General features: G+C 43.9%; 1 protein-coding gene across 2 annotated transcripts in view; it reads left to right on the top strand.

Moving 5' to 3' along the window:
- The window catches only part of SLC22A23 (solute carrier family 22 member 23), a 116421-nt gene that overhangs the window by 91084 nt on the left and 8098 nt on the right, over positions 1-17239 (top strand). The window contains exons 6-10 of one of the 2 annotated variants that reach the window (XM_074899614.1): positions 2006-2095; positions 7713-7815; positions 10828-11060; positions 13709-13741; positions 15561-15684. In XM_074899614.1, the coding sequence (XP_074755715.1) occupies positions 2006-2095; positions 7713-7815; positions 10828-11060; positions 13709-13741; positions 15561-15684 (583 nt within the window). The remainder of the gene's footprint in view (positions 1-2005; positions 2096-7712; positions 7816-10827; positions 11061-13708; positions 13742-15560; positions 15685-17239) is intronic. The other variant, XM_074899615.1, reaches the window with a different exon arrangement.

Genomic DNA, 17239 nt, shown 5'->3' with positions numbered 1-17239 from the left:
AGGAGTACAGTGGTGACAAGTACTGTGTGTGCATATGTGTGTGGATTGAAGTTAGGAAAGCTGTGGTTTTCAGGGGCTTTCCTTTTAACGAAAAAAAAAATCATGCACCTTTCTTGCTACTGAGCAACACACTGCCATGACTTTTCTTTTATGAATAATCTAGTTTCCTATTTTGTTTTGCCTAAGCCTGAGGCTTGGATCTGTGTACTTAGATGCTTTTTTTTTGTTTTGTTTTTCTTTTGGTAAATAGCAGAGAGAAGGGTGAAAAAGCCTTATGTTTGACAGTCAGTCTCTTTCTCTAATAGAAGAGCTTAACTCTCCCTACAAAGCTTTACTCATATTCTTAGACCATCACACCTACAACTACACTACAGTTTTAAAGCTTGTGGCAGATGAAGAGCCAGGTCTATTAGCTAGAGACAGCAAGCAAGTTCCCTGGACCCGTAATACACGTAACTCCATGTGATGCTGCTATGTACAAATCCATCGGATACGTTCCTTTACCAGATTCTGTTTCCTGGTGGTTTAAATGGTGCCAAACTTAAATATTCCATGCAAGTCCCAGGGGGTAGTCAGGTAAATTTGGGAAATTTAGTTAAAACAGTGCAAGGAGGCTACTTGAAGGCAAACTTTAGGTCTTATAAAGGACTCTGTGTAAGCCACAGAGATTTCTATCTCAAACAAAACCAGCCAGTGATTTCTGTTGTTCTCTTGTATGTTAAATCAGTTTTCAGGAGGGGCTGAGTTTCTCCTGGTGGTTCCCTGTTGTCCAGGAGAAGAAACTGATGGAGTTTCTGCAACTCTTTCAGGACATGGAGTACATGATAAATAACAAATAAGAAGAATAAAACTGGTCAGTGTAAGTCGTCTTCTGCTGGCTAGGTCTACAGGAATGGAAGAGGAGAGCCCATGCATGCCCTGACAGTATCCCGGGCGAGGGCAGTAGTGACTTCTGAGAGGAGCTGGGTTTGGAGGGGACAGGGGTAAAAGGGAGTGCTTTACTGAGGACATGCCTTTTGATGCCACTGAGAAAAGCCAAATATGCAAGAAAAAAAATAAAATTTAAAAAAAAGAAAAAAAAGGAGAGGGGGTGTCAGCCTCTATTTAATGAATGACACCAGTTGAGTCCTCCCTAGGCTCTTGCTGGTTTCATTCCAGCCTGTCACAGGTGCTTTGTGCTTGACTGGCACACTGGCTCTGTGTCCGCAGCGCTGCCTCTCCTCCTGGAGGAGCCAGTTTTGCAGGGCAGGAACTGTGTGCGGAGGGGTGACAGCAAGCCCTGGTGCTGCCAGTGCTCCCCCAGCCCATGTGCACCGAGAGGGGAGAGGGTAAGTGAGTTTCGATGTGGATGTGAGCGGTAGGAGAGGAGACCTCGGGAAGCAAGCGGAGGCAAAGAGCAGTAAGAGGGGATGAGTGGACAGCAAAGAGAGGAAATAAGAGAGTGAAAAGAGTTGTGGGAGCAAAGAATGAAGATAGTTGGAGGGGACTTAGAGGGGCAAAGGCAACAGGGAACTGGGGGGAATTAACTGCTGTAGAGAAAGAGGAGAGGAGAGCTAGAGCATGGAGACCCCAAAGACACTGCAATCATTTGCTTCCCCTGCCCTCCAGAACAAGCTGTCGAGCCCAAGGATTCAGTCTCGGCACTCTTCTCTTGTGAAATCCGCTCCTAAAATGTGTGCTTCACCCCACCCTACCACCCAACTCACCTGCTTTGCCTGCTGAGGTTTCCTCCACAGCTCCGGCAGTAGACAGCAGCAATGCATGCATAGGTATCTTGAAACCTCCTGATGGCCCAGATATGTCTCCGGACAATGACATTTGAGGTGTTCTTTGTGTTGTGTGCTTTTTTAATGTTGGTAATGTTAGAGGAATGTAAACCTTGACAAGTCACGCTCTGGGAAATGCAAGAAGTCAGGTTGCCTGGGCAACCCTTGCTTGGCCTCCTGGCATGAAGGCACGGTGGTACAGCCTTTAATAACATGATTACAACCTATTTTTTCCACAGGGCATAGGATGGACGAATCAGTTCATAGGATGGACGATGCTGTGGGAATGAAGCTGTTGTCTGTTCCTCATTTGTTGCAGAATTTGGAAGGTGTGTAGTGAATGAGGCAGAGGGTTGCAGAAGGAAAGAGGACAGTCTTGGGGAAATGAAGCTGAATGTCTCCTGAAGAGCTATGCGCATTCCCTGTGTCTGCCAGGGATGTTCTTGTGCAATGATGGAAATTTCCCTGGAGTCAGGCTCTTTCAGCGATGTTACTAATCACAGTTTTTTCAGTGTCTGTCTCTAGCATGTAATTCTGAGGCTTGATTTGCAGAAAACTGGGGGCATTTATATCAGCACCTACAAGGGGTATTTTTGCATTATTTTTTTCATTCTGGACACAATTCCTCTGTATTTTATCTCCCTATCTGCAAAACAGGAATAATCTTTGTCCTTACTCTTCCAAGAAGGTGGTGAAGATGATTTCACTGTTTTTTATGAAGTACATGAATGTTCTGACAGCACTGTAGGAATGTCTCTGAGGCAACCTATGATTTTTTACTCACCGGGAGGTTTGGACAATAAGGCTGAGAGGCACATGTTGAAAGGGAAAGGTAGAGATATCATTAATAGCTGCCCATTTACTGACTGCAGCAGGCATTCTCAGAGAAAAACTAAAGTGTGATCATCTAAGTGCTGTATCATAATGCATATGAGCAACCGAAGATTGAAATGACAACCTTATGTCTGACTTATCATATCTTTTTTTGATTGATTTCAGTATGGGATTGAAACAAATTATTGCGATCAGTCTTCTGCTATTATGGTCATTGAGTTATACAGTTGCTCTCATGAAATGAGCTTCATTTTAAATGCTGTTAGTATTTATGTCCCGTGCTTCTGTTGGAAGGCCATTCCAGACTACAGATTGCTCTTTTACTGAGATAAATTTTAGCATTCAATTCAAATACACTATAGCTGTCCAGTTTGTTTGTCTTTTTTCCCTTCCCATTTGCTCATGTCTGTGACTATCTTTAACTTAAATCTCTTTTTCTCTTTTCTCATGCTATGTGAGCAGACAGCAACCCTGTTCCTTTGAGCTGAAGTTCTCCTCTATCTCCTCTTTTTATAAACAGGCTTGCCAAAGCTTTAGTTTCTCAAATATTGATGACCAGAATTGTGAAAGAGCACCAGTATTTCATTGTCTGAATTGCAGATATGTCGTGGACACAATAAACTGGTACCTTTTAGTCAGTTGTGTTCAAGTAGTGTATAACCAAGTCCAATGCAGGATTTGCTAAAAGCTTATCCTCCAGCAGAAGTATTTCCCATTAGTCTCAGAGTATCTTACCTTGTATTTTGCATTTTTACTGTCTTTTGCCACACAGGGTCTCAAGCTCACCAATTTCTCTCCAGTGTCCCATTGCTGTGCTGTGCTGTACTGCTGGCAGTGCCTCACTTTGTTACCAGCAGACTTTGTTGGCACATTCCTAAGGTTTGTGCCAAGCTCCCTAGTGAGGTTATTAAACAAGATATTTTTTTTTTTGAGAATAAGACAAGTCACCCTGCCACTAACCTCCTGCTGCCCGCTTATGATTTTCATTTTTCTATCCCTTATTGCTGTCTGCCCATCAGTCAGCTCCTTATCCACCTCATCATTGCTGTATGTGACTTGATAGCCTTCAGTATTCCTTTACTATTAAACTTTTCAAAAATACACTGTATCAGGCTGCTAGTCCTCCATGATAAAAATAAATAGGCACAAAGAGAGTTCATGGAGACAGAAATTCTGGAAGGTATAAATAACCCTGTCTACCAGTAACGCAGTATGGCTGTGAGTAGGTTGCTTCAGCTCTGCATTTCGGACTGATCTACCTCCTGCTGCAGAGCTGTTGTGCTCTGAGGATTGATTGAGCCTCTGTGCTGGGCTTCCATAGCTCTTTTCACGTTCAAAGAGCTACTGACAGTATCATTTAGCAGCCAGAAAAATCCAGCAGAAGTCCATCACCACAGGACACTTGTCATTTTGGACATCCTTTTTCAGCAGCTTGATTTGAGCTTTGTCTATTTTGTCTTTGCCAAGTGATGCAGAGATGGGTGGCTTCATCTGAAGGCTTTAAAGATACTTTCTGATTTTTGAAAGCCGTGCTCCTGAAACGCAGAGGGTCCTATGAGAATTCAGCAGCGTTGGGAGCTGGAAGCTGGTAGGGTTCCCCTCCCCATGAGACTTTTACAGTCTCCCAATGAATAGTTTTAATTTCCACTGAGATATAAAGAGTTAGCTTGTTGACAGTTTTCCTACCGAGTCCCTGAATAGGAAGCCTAGAGTGTGTGTGGGCTCCAGAGTATGGGAAAACTCATAATGGGTCTCTGAGTAAATGGATAAAAATATTTTTTATTTTCTACGCTCGCCCTTCTGGTAAATCAGTCAGAATGCAAATTCCTTCTGAACTGGTGACTTCAGTGCAAAATCAAATAATAAGTTGAGGGTAGGAGGAGTTTTCCTGGTGTTATTGCAGAAACTGAGAAAGCAGTAGTTTGCTTGCATGGGGTTTTAATAGGTATTGGTTTGACTTCTCTTAAGATCTTCACATCGACCTATGAAGTCCAGACAGCCTAAGAGCTGCTGCTCTCCTGATGCCCATCACAGTCAGTCAGAGCAGGTCCCTTTGTGCAAAGCGGGCTACCTCCAGAAACAGCAGGCCACTTAAATGACAGCCAGTTCTGTAGATGATGACTCTTTTGACTCTTGTTGCTATCTGAATGATATTTTGATTATTGTAAATTATTGATTTTGGGGTGGTGTTTTTTGGTTTGGGTTTTTTTTTGAGAATATTGGGCTGGTGTATATATAGAAATAAAGGATGGAGAAAGTAATCAGGAAGATAGATGGTGTTGGAGACTTGGGGAGAGTCAGTCTGAAGCAAGTGACTTCACTGTTTTAACACATAGAAGGATGGAAGACTAAATATCTGGTAGAGTCAGAAGGCTTTCAGCAAAAAGTCAGGTGCTATTGGTGTTCTTTGTCAGGTGTGAGGCCAGGGTTTTTTCTTTTTTTTTTTTTTTTATGGTTTGGGTTTTTGTGGGTTTTTTTTCTTTAATCCTTGGTAAGGAAATACAGCTGGAATCTCTTTTGGGACTTTTTCATATAATGATGCTATGTATCCATGGAGTATAACCTCCATCAGAGCAGAAGCAAGGATCTACTGAAGGGAGACTGCTGCATGAGGCAGGGTAGAGAAGGGCTGAAATCCCCTTCGTGCAGAATCCTTGCTGCAGCTGAAGCAGAGGTAGTGTTTGCCAGTTCTCATAACCCACAGGCTATCCGTTACTGGAGGGTAGAACAGCAGTCGAGTGAAAAACAGTAATGAAAATTAGATTGGAAGGACTAACTTATAAGAAAAGTTAAAAAGGAGCCTGAGTGAACAAGCGAAGGGTGCATAACAATAAAAAAAGAACATACGGATTGTAGCAACCCCTAATGTATGAACAAAGCAGGAGTGGAGGTCAAAATAATGTTTGGCTCTGCAGGGAAGTGTAACCAAGTTAAGCGTTGCTTCTCTTAATTTTATTAAGTTGTGACTCAATAAAGCACTTATTGACAACAAAATCAGCTTGCTCTTCCCAAAGTAAAAAGTAAAAATGACTGTGAAACATGAAAACCCAAATTAAGAAAATCCAGAGAATATGGTATCAGGGACTGTCTTGTGCTGACGGAGATATTGTACTTGTACATGCCAGATCTGGTCATTCTTAGTTTGCAAGTGAACCCTTAAGTCCGCATGAAGTCTGTGCAATGTGTGTTGTTTGGGTGGTGATTTTCATTGTTGCCCTTCAGCTGAAATAGTAAACACTCATCAACAGCTTTTCAAAACCTTGTGCTGCTTCTAGTATTTGCTTTGAGTTTTTCATTGTAGAAGGTTTGGCTTGGGCTCAGTTATAGGCTTTATAACTGTGTTTTATCTAACTGCTTCAGTTGTTCTGAATTATTTTGTTCTCACTCCTTTCTAGAATCTTGCTACAAAATCATTTTGACCTTGCTCTTTAAGATTAGGTACCATCTTTTTTTATTGTGCTTTTTTAAAAATATAGCCCTCATCCATTGCTGAGCCCGTGAAGTGCTCCTGTAGTACAGATATTAATTTGACCAATTTCCTCTTCTGCTCCACCTCTGTGTTTATGCTTTTCTGAGCTTCATGCTGTGTAGATTCTGGGGAGAAATGGCTATTATCAGGTAGTAAGGAAAAGAGTATGGCAATATTCTGCTTAAGTACAATCATTAATGTAAAATACCCTTTGCCGCTTTTCTCAGAAGTGTTCCCTGTAGTTACTCTAAATAGAAGATCAGGAGTGACCTGTGAGTAGTGAATAGCTCGACTATTTGCATATAAATAGTGTTTCTTTTGATTTATTATTTTTATGATACAATTTTCAAATAACAGCAGACAAAAGTGTCTTTTGTTTTCTTTGTAAATTCGGGTGATTTATCTCCCCCCCCCCCCCCCCCCCCCGCTTGATTTTATTTTTTCCTGTCTTGCATCTTTCTAAGAGATTGCTATTCAGTGGAGTTAGGCAGAGGTCGGAGCAGGCCAGTGAGGACGACTGAGGACACCCAGACTACTTGCGTATGCACGAAAGGAACACATGCACGGTTCAGAACAGAGCCACACTGCCGCCTTTAAATACAGTTAGCCTAGACAGAAGCAGCACAAGTCTTTGCCCAAAAAAACAGTCCTAGTCTGTACTCTTGGAGGGTATCATCTTTGTGATGCTTCTATATAGCTACAGCTTCTTCCATTTTTAATGGACTGTACACCCTTGCAGCTGTCTCGCTGATACAGTAGCTTGGAAACAGTGGTTTTGTTGGCATGCTTAGGTAGGTGTTCAAGCTCGAACCTGATGATATTTGGGAAGTAAGCAGTGTCCTTTATTTTTGTCCCATGCAGACAAGAATATCAGATGCAATATTTGCTAGGCTTGTGTGTTGCTATAGCATTGCAAAGAAAAGTTACATTGGAGCTGCCCAGGGCTTTATGGACATAGGGAGGTTTTAGTTCTGAAACACAAAGACATCACAGCTGACGATGGCCAAGGATTTTTCTTTAAGGAAATGTTTTCTGTTTAGGACATCCATCAGAACTATTTTAAACATTTGAAATGGGGAGGAAGGTGGAAGAGGATGAGCTGACATAGTGTCCTAGCCACTTCTTTCTGAAACCTGGATTTGAACAAACCTCAAAAGATTCCCACAAAAGAGAATGAGCTCCAGTCCTTTCCATGACTTTTCAGGTGTGCATTGCAGGAAGGCAGCAGGTCTTGTAACTGCACAAGCACAGTCCTTCCGGGGGGGGCGGGGGGTGGGGGGTGTTCAAAAATTAGCAGAATCATGTTCTTCAGGAAATTTTATATCACACTTGCTGCGATCAAGCTCCATCCTACCCTCATTCTACGAACATATTTTAAAACTGGGAGGAGGCTTGGTGTGCAAAGGAGTTCTTGGGCAGTTCTTCAGCCCCAAGAAGGTTAAGGGAAGCCTGGAAGAAAAGGAGGAACCTGAGGTGGACTTTAGGCAGGTGGTTTAGCATTTTTATAGCTGCTGTTAGTGAAATCAGTAGTGTCCTTCTCTCCAGAACATCCCTCAAGTATCTGTAGTTCACAAGTGAACAAGTAAATCTACTTCTCCTCGTTCTCCCCAGTGAAAGAATAATTTTGGCTTGTTTTTTTTCAGAGCTGGAAAAGGAGATCACCAGAAGACCGAAGAAAGTCTGCATTGTTAAAGTGGTGGGAACCAGGAACCTGTGGAAAAACATTGTAGTATTATGTGTGAACTCGTAAGTCCAATCTCTTCCTGTTTGAATAGTTGTGTGGTTGATGAACTGGAAGCAGTAATGGGAAATGATGGGGGAGTTCCTCTGTTTTCCTGGTGTGGGACCCTTCACTAGTGTCTCTGATAAATGATCCTGGAAAAACACCAGCTTGTTGCAGGGAATTATTTTTTTAAGGCAAACATGGAGGAACTCATTGCCTGTTTCGGGGAGCCGCACCATGTCTTCTCAGGTGTTGTGTTGCAAGTGAGTGGCTATCACCAGTGGTCTTGCATGGCCACATGCTGGTACATGCTCATGCATGCAGACAGTGGCTACTGGCATGCTGGGTGGAATTTTTGAAATCAGTAATGCCACAGGAGTGCAGGTTCAAGTAGTTTACATCTAATATAGCTGTGTTGCAGAGGAAGATGTTGCTTACCAGTAAATACAAGCCTGCTCCCCTGTATAACAACTGTCCTTGATAGGTCTTCAAAAGCAGATTACAAAGTGCTTCAGCTCTCCCAGATCGTATATGGGGCACACAGGGAGAATGTGTGGTCTCTCACAGAGCAATGTGATGCCTGCGTCCGAAGGCTTGGACGTGCTTATGTGGACAAAACCAGGCATCTGCCTGAGGGTTTCGCAGGTTACCAGGCTTTGAGACCTTCTGTCCAGAACTGAGCACCTTGTAAAGAGGAAAGAGAGGCTGCTAATTTAGCCTTTAACCAAACACAACTTCTGGGAGGGCAGCGGCAGTGGATCTTCTAATTTTTCAATCTTCTAAAATGCCCATTTGAATTCCTTTCTTTTTTTTCTTTTTTTTCTTTTTTTTTTTTTTTTTCAAATGGGGGTGGGGAGAATACTGGAAATCCCCCATCCTCTGCTCTGTTTAGAAGTATATAGCGCTCCTGCAGCTTTTTCTTCATCGCTTCAGGGCTCTACTCTGCAACCTTCACTCCTTTTAAGCAGGCTCATGGGTCAGTCCTAACCCAGAGAGGACAGCCCCTGTGCTGGGCAGGTAGTCCTGCACATGCACTTCAGGGGTCAGTCTTCAGTATAATCGGTTGCAGAACCAACTCTGGGTTTATGATTTTTGTGTGTGTCTCCCACCTACCAGTGGTTGACTCCCTCTGTTCTGAAACATTATTTTCCTCTTAAGCTGAGCTGCTGGATTTAATAGCCAGTGTTATCTGTATTTGTGAAAAATGTTTACGTGGGGAATTCAGCCCTTCTCCCTCGTCCTTTATGATTACACACATTTAGAAATTCCCTAATCCAGAACTAGGCGGCCCAAAGAGTGACTTCTGGCAGTAGCACATGGAGGCTGTTTGCCATCCAAGTAGCACATGAAGCAGATGTGTGTTTGAGAAAATAGCTTTCGTGCTTGTTTTTAGGGGGTGGTGGAAAAAAACTATAGAGTTTTAATTCTGTTATTCCTGTTAGGTGGAGCTGTGCTAAATTTTTTTTGTAGTGTGGAACATGGAGAAGAAACCTTTTGCAGGGAATTACAAGACATCAAAGGAAATAAATGTATTTAGTTTTAGAAGCAACTATTCTGAGCTGTTCAGCAAGTTAAGATAATAGAGTAGTTCCTGGGGAAGCAGGCTGGAAAGCAGAGTGCAGATGATAGATTAATTTAGTTTATAGTTCATGGCATAAATAACAACTTCAAGTGCGTTTGCATGCACAAAAGAGAAAGAGAGAAGGTACAAACTGTTTAACTCTGCCCTCTTATTAAATATTGGTTTGCTAATTAATATTTCACTTATGGGAGGACCCCATTATAATCTAGATATCCAAAGCAAATTACATTCTTCTATGGCAGTAAGTACTTGTGCTGGGGTGTTTTTTTAAGAGGGGAGGGTGTGTATTATTAGGGGTGTATTTTTGAACTATAGCATTGATTCACAAGATTGCAAAAGAAATTCCCCAGGCCCTGCACTGTCATGCTCTCAGTGATTGTGTATTCTCCCACCTGTTTCTATGCTTAATATCCAGTTTACACTGACAGCACTTCAAATTCCTGACGTTCAGGAGAATAGAGGTGTATCAGTGTAATGTACCTGCCATTCATTTTTTGGAGACCTGGATCCATGCCTGATGCCCTGCCAGGCAGTTAATTTGTGACATGAGGTTTGTCTGATCTAAATGCCAGGGTCAGAAGACCCTTACTGGCAGAAGTGTTTGAGCTGTGATGGGAGCAGTTGGGAGCAATGACTTCCCTTAGCAGCTCTGCTGCAGTTTTGCACCACATCAGGGGTGATGCTGGGGCTTCTCATCTGACTTCTGTACCTCCAGCCCCCTTCTCTCCTTCTTTTTTCCTTTTTTTTTGGGGGGGGCACAGGGGGAGACAGGAGAACGGGGAATGAAACGGAGTGGCAAGATCACTGGCATCATGAAGAAACTTTTTAAAAGGGAAAACACATTGATATGAAGGGTGGTGTAAATGTATAGATTGAATTAGGACTTACTGTTTCATAATTGTTGCAGCACGTGTGACTTCAAATAATCATTTCTAAGGGGTTTTCAGCTGTAACAGGCTAGCTTGGGAATTGAGGTGAAATCTTTAGTACAACCAAACGCCACAGGCAGGCAGGTATTCCTGTATTGCATGTTTTTTGCTGTCCAAGCACACAGGCTGCCGCTTCACAGCAGCACTGACTCTGTGGCCATCAGCAGATGCATGGGGAACGGAAACGTGTCCTTCTCAAGATATGGAAGTTCTGAAATATGTTGAGAAAATCAGTCACGTGCTAGGAGTCCTTATAAAGTTGCTTGTACCCTGATCTTGAGCAGCAGGTGAAGCCAGTAGATTGCAAATGTCTGGTGGAATAGAGGGTTTTCTTTTTGTTTCTTTGGATCATTGCTTATTTTTACAGTAGCACCTAGAAGTCTGAGTCTTTTTGCACCAGCTGTTGTATTCCTGCAGTAGAAGAAATTCTTCTTGCATTGATGCGTTTCTACGTTAAATTACATTGCAGTGTGTGGCTGCCTTCTCAGCAGTGACCTCCCCTTGCCCTCTCCTGTTTCCCCTAGGCTGACTGGTTACGGCATACACCACTGTTTTGCGAAAAGCATGATGGGGCATGAAGCGAAGATGGCGATTACCCACAACTTCTATGCGGACTACTATACCATGGCTGGGATTGCGCTGGCATCCTGCCTGGCCATGTGTCCGGTGGTTGGGTTTCTGGGGAGGAGAGGAGGACTCCTGCTTTTCATGATCCTTACAGCTCTGGCATCGCTTCTACAGCTGGGCCTTCTCAACTGTAAGTTGGAGACGAGAGCTTTTCAGGACCACGCAAGTTTGACATGCAAATATGGGATCAGGAAATATTAGCATTTCTTTTGCCTTTCTCAGATTTGACATGCTGTACACCTGCTTGGTTTAAGAAGTTGAATTTGTTTGAAGGATTCCCCAAACACTTGTCTTAGGTTCATTAACAAAAGGCATTATATTCTGGATGAGTCTCTGTGGTGAAACTCGTTGAGCATTGTGGCTGCTTCTAGGGCTGTCACTTAAGAACAAACAAACAAAATACTTTTATTTCAGTATAATTCACTCTGGGGAAAGAGTTGGGTAGGGTTTGCTAAGGGAAAACTCTCCCACTTGTCTGCTTCTTGAATAGCCTCTAAACAAGCAGAAGTTAAAGGAATAGGTGTATGTCCTCTGCCTGTTCTGAGCATCTTGCTACGTGTGAGTAATATACAGCTAGCATGGAAATATGCAGCTGAGAAACCTGCTTGTAATGTGGTGTGTATGTATAGTCAGTGTGAACAAATATACATGATTTTGTGAGGTGACACAGCTTTTCAAATGGGTTGTTCCTGCCAAAAGCAAGAGCATCCCACCTCTTCCTTTGCAGGCAGTGACCTTTCTCTGGCCCTTTTGAGCTGCTTCAGCTATTAAAATTGCTACAGAAATACTCCCTTTCCTTTTTTAATTTTATTTCCTTGTCTTAATCTTCTATTGGTGAGGAAGTTGAATGTGATGGATCAGAGAGGTGTTAAAGCAGAGAGAAGGTGCAATGTGCTTTAGCAGTCTAACAGTTGCCAATCATTAGACCCCTGTCCTGAGAAACCTCACCCCAAGGAAGGAGTAAGAGGGTTGAGACGTGATTTGGACAAACTGGTGAAATGAACACCAGAACACTGGTGGTTGTTGCTGTTTTTCATTTCTAAGTTTAGAAATAATTAAGAGCTTTAATGAGAAGGAGTTTTCTGCATTGGGGATGGAAAGATTTCACATTCCTGCATGCTGAAGGCAACCCCAATCTAGCAAGAGCTGTCCGTATTTACAGACTGTGTTTCCTGAAAGTGTTTAATAAGTTAACCTTTAGTGAACGTGCTAGTTGTGGGAGTATAAGAGGGAAACAGGGACCCTCTTTCATGACATGGAGGAAACTCCGAAATTGTGTGCGCTTGCTCCCAGCCTGGCACGTTTAAGTTCCCTCTGAGCACACATTTACCATGTTCAGCTGTCCCAGCTGAAAGTAGGAGAAGCCCCCTGGCCCTGTCGCATCCCCAGCCCATTGATAGATGTGACTATTCACATGCAGGTGCACGCTCTGTGTGTGCAATATCCCAAAACTCCACATTCTTGTGGTGGTGTCTATCAGGGTCTCTCTATGCTAGATTTGTCTGGGTTTTGTTTGTTGGGGGGGGGTTTAAGGACATTAGATATTTGTCAAGACTATTGAGGTAATAAACATGCAGTTGCTTAGTGGACAGAAAATATGCCAGAACCATGAAAGTCTGCTCCAGAACTGTGAAAATCTGGTTGCACTTTTTCAACAACAAACGGGTGAGGGGAAGTGGGGAGGAACACCCTCTAGCAATCATTACAACCTCATCCACAATGGGTTTAGGTGGTTTTGTGAGCAAAGTTGCTAAAACTAAGAGCAGCTGTGGGCTCTAGGTGCTTTCTGATGTGTTGACACCTAGACTTCTCTCAATGCTGTGTGCTCATCAGCCTTCCCCACTCTGCCCTCGCCCCTTTCTTTGTGAGAAGAGGGCAGCCTTGAACTTCAGAGCAGCTTGTCTCCCCCTGCTCTAGACCATGCCCCCCTTCTTCCTCAAAAGAGCTAGACAGTATTTGGAGAGAAGCAGTGACACCGCTGATTATGAAATCTGTTACAGCCTCCTGCATGTTTTAGCTTAGCATAATTTGGGTGTAATTAGCAAACAAAATCAGAATTTGAGAAGGAGGGTGAGAGAGGGAGAGGGGTAGTCTCCATCAGCAGGAAACCCACGGCAGACCTTGAGGCTTGCCATGTTCAGCCCTTCCTCCAGACCTGGGATGTTGCAGGAGCCTGGTGGGAGATCACCAGCAGAGCTGTGTCCAGCTCGTGTCACTGCCCTTCTCCTTGCTGCCCAGTACTGCTGTGTGCTCCTCTGAGGTTAGGACATATGGCAGCTGGTGGCTAGCGTGACACAGGGACCACCAGCCCAGAGTTTTGGCAAGGAATAGGTCTCCTACCAATATGGTGGTGCTGATGCCCAGACTTTTGCTCTCTATCTAAAGCCTCTGTTGGGCATTCCCTCAGGGCTGCAGCTTGAGAGCAGTTTCTCTTCTCCCCCTTTGTTAACAACAAAGAGGCCTTTGTGTTAATCCCAGTGGTAATTCTGGGGCTCTTAAAAATGCTTTACTGCTGCATTTGTTATCTCTGTCTCATTAGCATGCTGTCCTCCAGCTGAAAGGGGCCTGGAAACAGCGTGTCCTGTCTGGTCACAGGAAGATATGCCAGTCATGACATGGGAAACAAGTGTATGAGGGGGGCTAGGGTGGCATGTGGGATTTACCTTTATTTTTCTTTTTCCTTTGGATAAATAAATATGTAACAACAGTATGTTCTTGTTTTCTCTCCCTTTCTCTCTTATTTTTATCTTATTCTAACTTCTGTGGTCATGGATCCAGTGATTGGAAAATACAGTCAACTTCCAGACTCAGGTATGGTTTACAGATGAGTCTGTTTCATGCAGGAAGCTCTTGCCTGGGAGCTGTTAGATCTGAAAGGCTGGGGCCAAAGCACCCAGAGTGGAGCTGCTGCTGCAGAGGGGTGCTGGGGGAAAGCCCACTTCTACACAGTCCCTTGGGACCCTGCTCATAGGCAGGCCTGTTTGTTTATATGCAGTCTCTTGGTATAGCATCCCCTCTGCATAGTCTAACTTGCCTCTGTATGTCAAGAGAGGATGCAGAGGTTCCCCTCAAGGTTTATTTTTAGATATGGGGCAAGACTTTCTCAGAAAGTCTCCTTCTCAGAAGCAACTTTCCCAGTTCGGTCTTTTCCAGAAAGACCTGAGATGCCGAAGTCCCTTCTGGTAAGGGGACTTAGGCACATTAGAAAATACTTCCCCAGGCACCTTATCCCAGCCTGAAGTTCTATAGTAACAGTGCAGTGACAGGCTACAAGGGAACAAAATTTACCCTTCTGTATTTGATTTAACAGACCCGTCCTTGACCAGCTTTTCCAAGGTCTGTTCTGTTGAGCAGTCACGACTCACTGTGGGGTCAGTGGTACAGCCTCACCTGCTATGCAGGATTTACCAGGGAGCTTCAGAGACCTGTAGTTTGCAAGGTGCCATGCTCAGGTCCTTACCTGCTGGCAGTATTTGCTCTCTCCCTCAGACCTGGGGTGAACTGCAGTTAGGTCTTAGCCCCAAGCAGGCTGTAGCACATTTCGGAAGTTGTAACCTAAGAGCTCCCAAAAACTTTTTGCTCTCCTGTGAGCTGATATATTCAGCAAGAACAAAAGCAGGTGTTACTTCTCATTGAATCCAACCCAGAGAACACACCTGCTTGGGACTGCACACTGATGAGCAGCCCTTTCCTCAGGCAGATCTTTGGACTTGGCTGGAAGAAGGTGAGGAGCATTGGCTGTAAAGCTCCACTCCTTTCCCCAGCACTCCCATTAGGCATGATATATTCCCCTCACGTGGTGCAATAGTCTCTGCAAACAACTTGGGTCGCCTTGGTGGACAGGATGGACAACATGAGATTGTACAACCCTGGATCAGATATCCCACCACTGCCCACAGAAGGTGCCGGGTGGGGATCAAGTGAGAGATGTATTGTCATCATGGCTGGGAGACAGTTTCCTTTAGCATTGTTTAGATTTACTGGGATTTCTTCCTGTGTTTATCAGACACTGTTTGTTCCCTTGCTGCCATCCAGCCATGAAATGATTGAACAAACAGCCTTGCTGGACACAGTGACTTAGGGGAATGCTTCACTGTCTTGGCATCGGCTTCTCTCACCCAGAGTTGTCAGGCGAAGGCTGTCAAGCTGGGGGTTACGACACAGTTTGCAGACTAATCATGTGCACGGAGATGGGAGCACTTTTATTTCTTTCCCCTCGTGCCCTGTGAGCCTCTCCAGTGCCTAAGCCACTGAGCTGTACCAGATGTTTGGCAGGTTGATGAACACTGCCTGCCTCCACTTGTCTGTCAAATGTAGGAGGGAAGTGGCTGGTGCCTACAAGACTGCCCAAAGATATTTTTTGGGGGGGTTTTACCTTTTTGTGGTGGCTGAGCATAAATAATTCAGAGATCGATGCCATTTTTGGCAGGACATTATGATTTTTTTCAGGTATATTTGTGTCTCGGGTGCTTGGGGAATGGATTTTATAAATACCAGTTTTAAATTAGTATTACAAAAATGACTCAAATTCTTGTCTAGGGAGAATGAGTAACGTAAAACTGTTTTCTTGTTTTCTTCCTTGGAAGTTTGGCCTGATTCTCATTTCTTGTGAACACACTTGTCTTGGCAGGTATGAGTGACAGCGTCAAAGACAAATTCTCTACCGCATTTTCCATCGTGGGTATGTTTTCTTCGCATGCCGTTGGAAGCCTCAGCGTGTTCTTCTGTGCTGAAATTACACCCACAGTAATCAGGTGAGACATTGGAGGCCCCCCCCGTCTTCAAAGAACAGGGATGAAATGTTCCTCATTTCATTGATAACCGGCTGTGTAACTTAACACAATGTATAGGAAGGAAAGTCCCCCATAACTGGAGACTTCACAGCAATTTTTGGGGCCGCTCTTTAATGTCGCTGCAGTCTGCCCGAGTGGTTGTCTGCAGAGAGGCTTTGTTTCCAGTGGCTCCACCTTGCGTCCCATCGTGGTGATTATCAGCAGGCCAGGCATCACATGAATTGCATTTGTTTGCAGTGAGGTACTGTCTTAAATGCTTAGCTGAACCAGATCATGCAGCTGAACAGTGTTACTGCTTCTGTTACTAGGTGCTCTGCAAGTCTGCCTCTCCTACAGCAGCACCAGTGTGAGTGGTATGCCTTTAGTGCAGATAAAGTCATCTTTCTTTTTGCACCCAGGTATATTTTAGTAGAGGCTGAGTTTTCCTAAAGAGGAGCACTTTCATCCTAGGCAGTAGTAAAAATCAAGCAGATGATCTTCGCTGGAGAGCTTCCCATAAAATGTCTTTGTATCGTCAGGTTTTCGTACCATTTTAACTATTCACTGTTATCTTTCACAGCACAAAGGTTGTGCTTTTGTGTTCTGGATTATGCTTTCAGCAATGCCACAGCAATTCAGAAGCCCACCCTGATTCCATTGAATTTCCCAGAAATGTAGGTCATATGGGTGGGAGGGAGAGAGAGTAAAAGGAAGAGGATGCGCTTTTTTCCTTTTTTTTTCTCCAAATTATATGCCTTTTCAATAAATTTGCAAAAGTATTATAGCAAAACTGTCAGCTGAGTAGCCAGAGTCTCCCTGATCCGTGGCCTTTTCTTCCAAGCTATCTGACTTTGTGAAAGTATTTCACAGATAACATTATTTCCACAGGGAAAGGCAGTGTGAGTAGTGAGGAGATTATACAGCAGTCTGAAACACTAACAGCCATTTACTTACATGCATGTCAGTCAGTCTGGTGTTTTTATGCCTCTTTAATTTTCTCCTTGTCTCTGTTTGAAAGACATATAGATAAGGAATTGGCCATGTCAACCAGAAGAGAATCTGCCAAGTAGGGTCACATGCACAGTGTGAACTTAGCAAGCTTTTTTCCTTAAATCACTTACGTTGCTACAGGGAAGGGGACAAGATCCTGGTTGAGAGCCAAAATTTTGGTTCCCCTGACACTGTTGGGTGACACCAAGCAAGTGACAATAGCTGGGTATGCCTCAGGGGCCCCATTTATTAAAGGGATGATGACACTCTGCACCGCATCGTGGTCCTACCACCATGAAGCTCTTGATAAGACCCACTCAGGGCTGTAAATAGGAGGTGGAGCTCAGGGCAATGCATAAACCCATCTCAGAGGTGTGGTTAAAGCTGCCTTGTGTCTTGCATTTTGGTGGGATTTGGCTGCTCCCTCATAACCTGTTCTCCAGATTACTGCCTCAGATGCCCTTTAGCATTTCAGACCATCTTAATATGCTTTTGGTTGATTCTCAAGGAACCTTAAGGGAAAGGAGGCAGAGAGAGCATTGGGGCC

This window comes from Athene noctua, chromosome 2 (assembly GCF_965140245.1).
Source record: "Athene noctua chromosome 2, bAthNoc1.hap1.1, whole genome shotgun sequence".
NCBI lineage: Eukaryota > Metazoa > Chordata > Aves > Strigiformes > Strigidae > Athene > Athene noctua.
The sequence above is the reverse complement of the archived record's forward strand: the minus strand, read 5'-3'. Positions and strand labels throughout refer to the sequence as shown.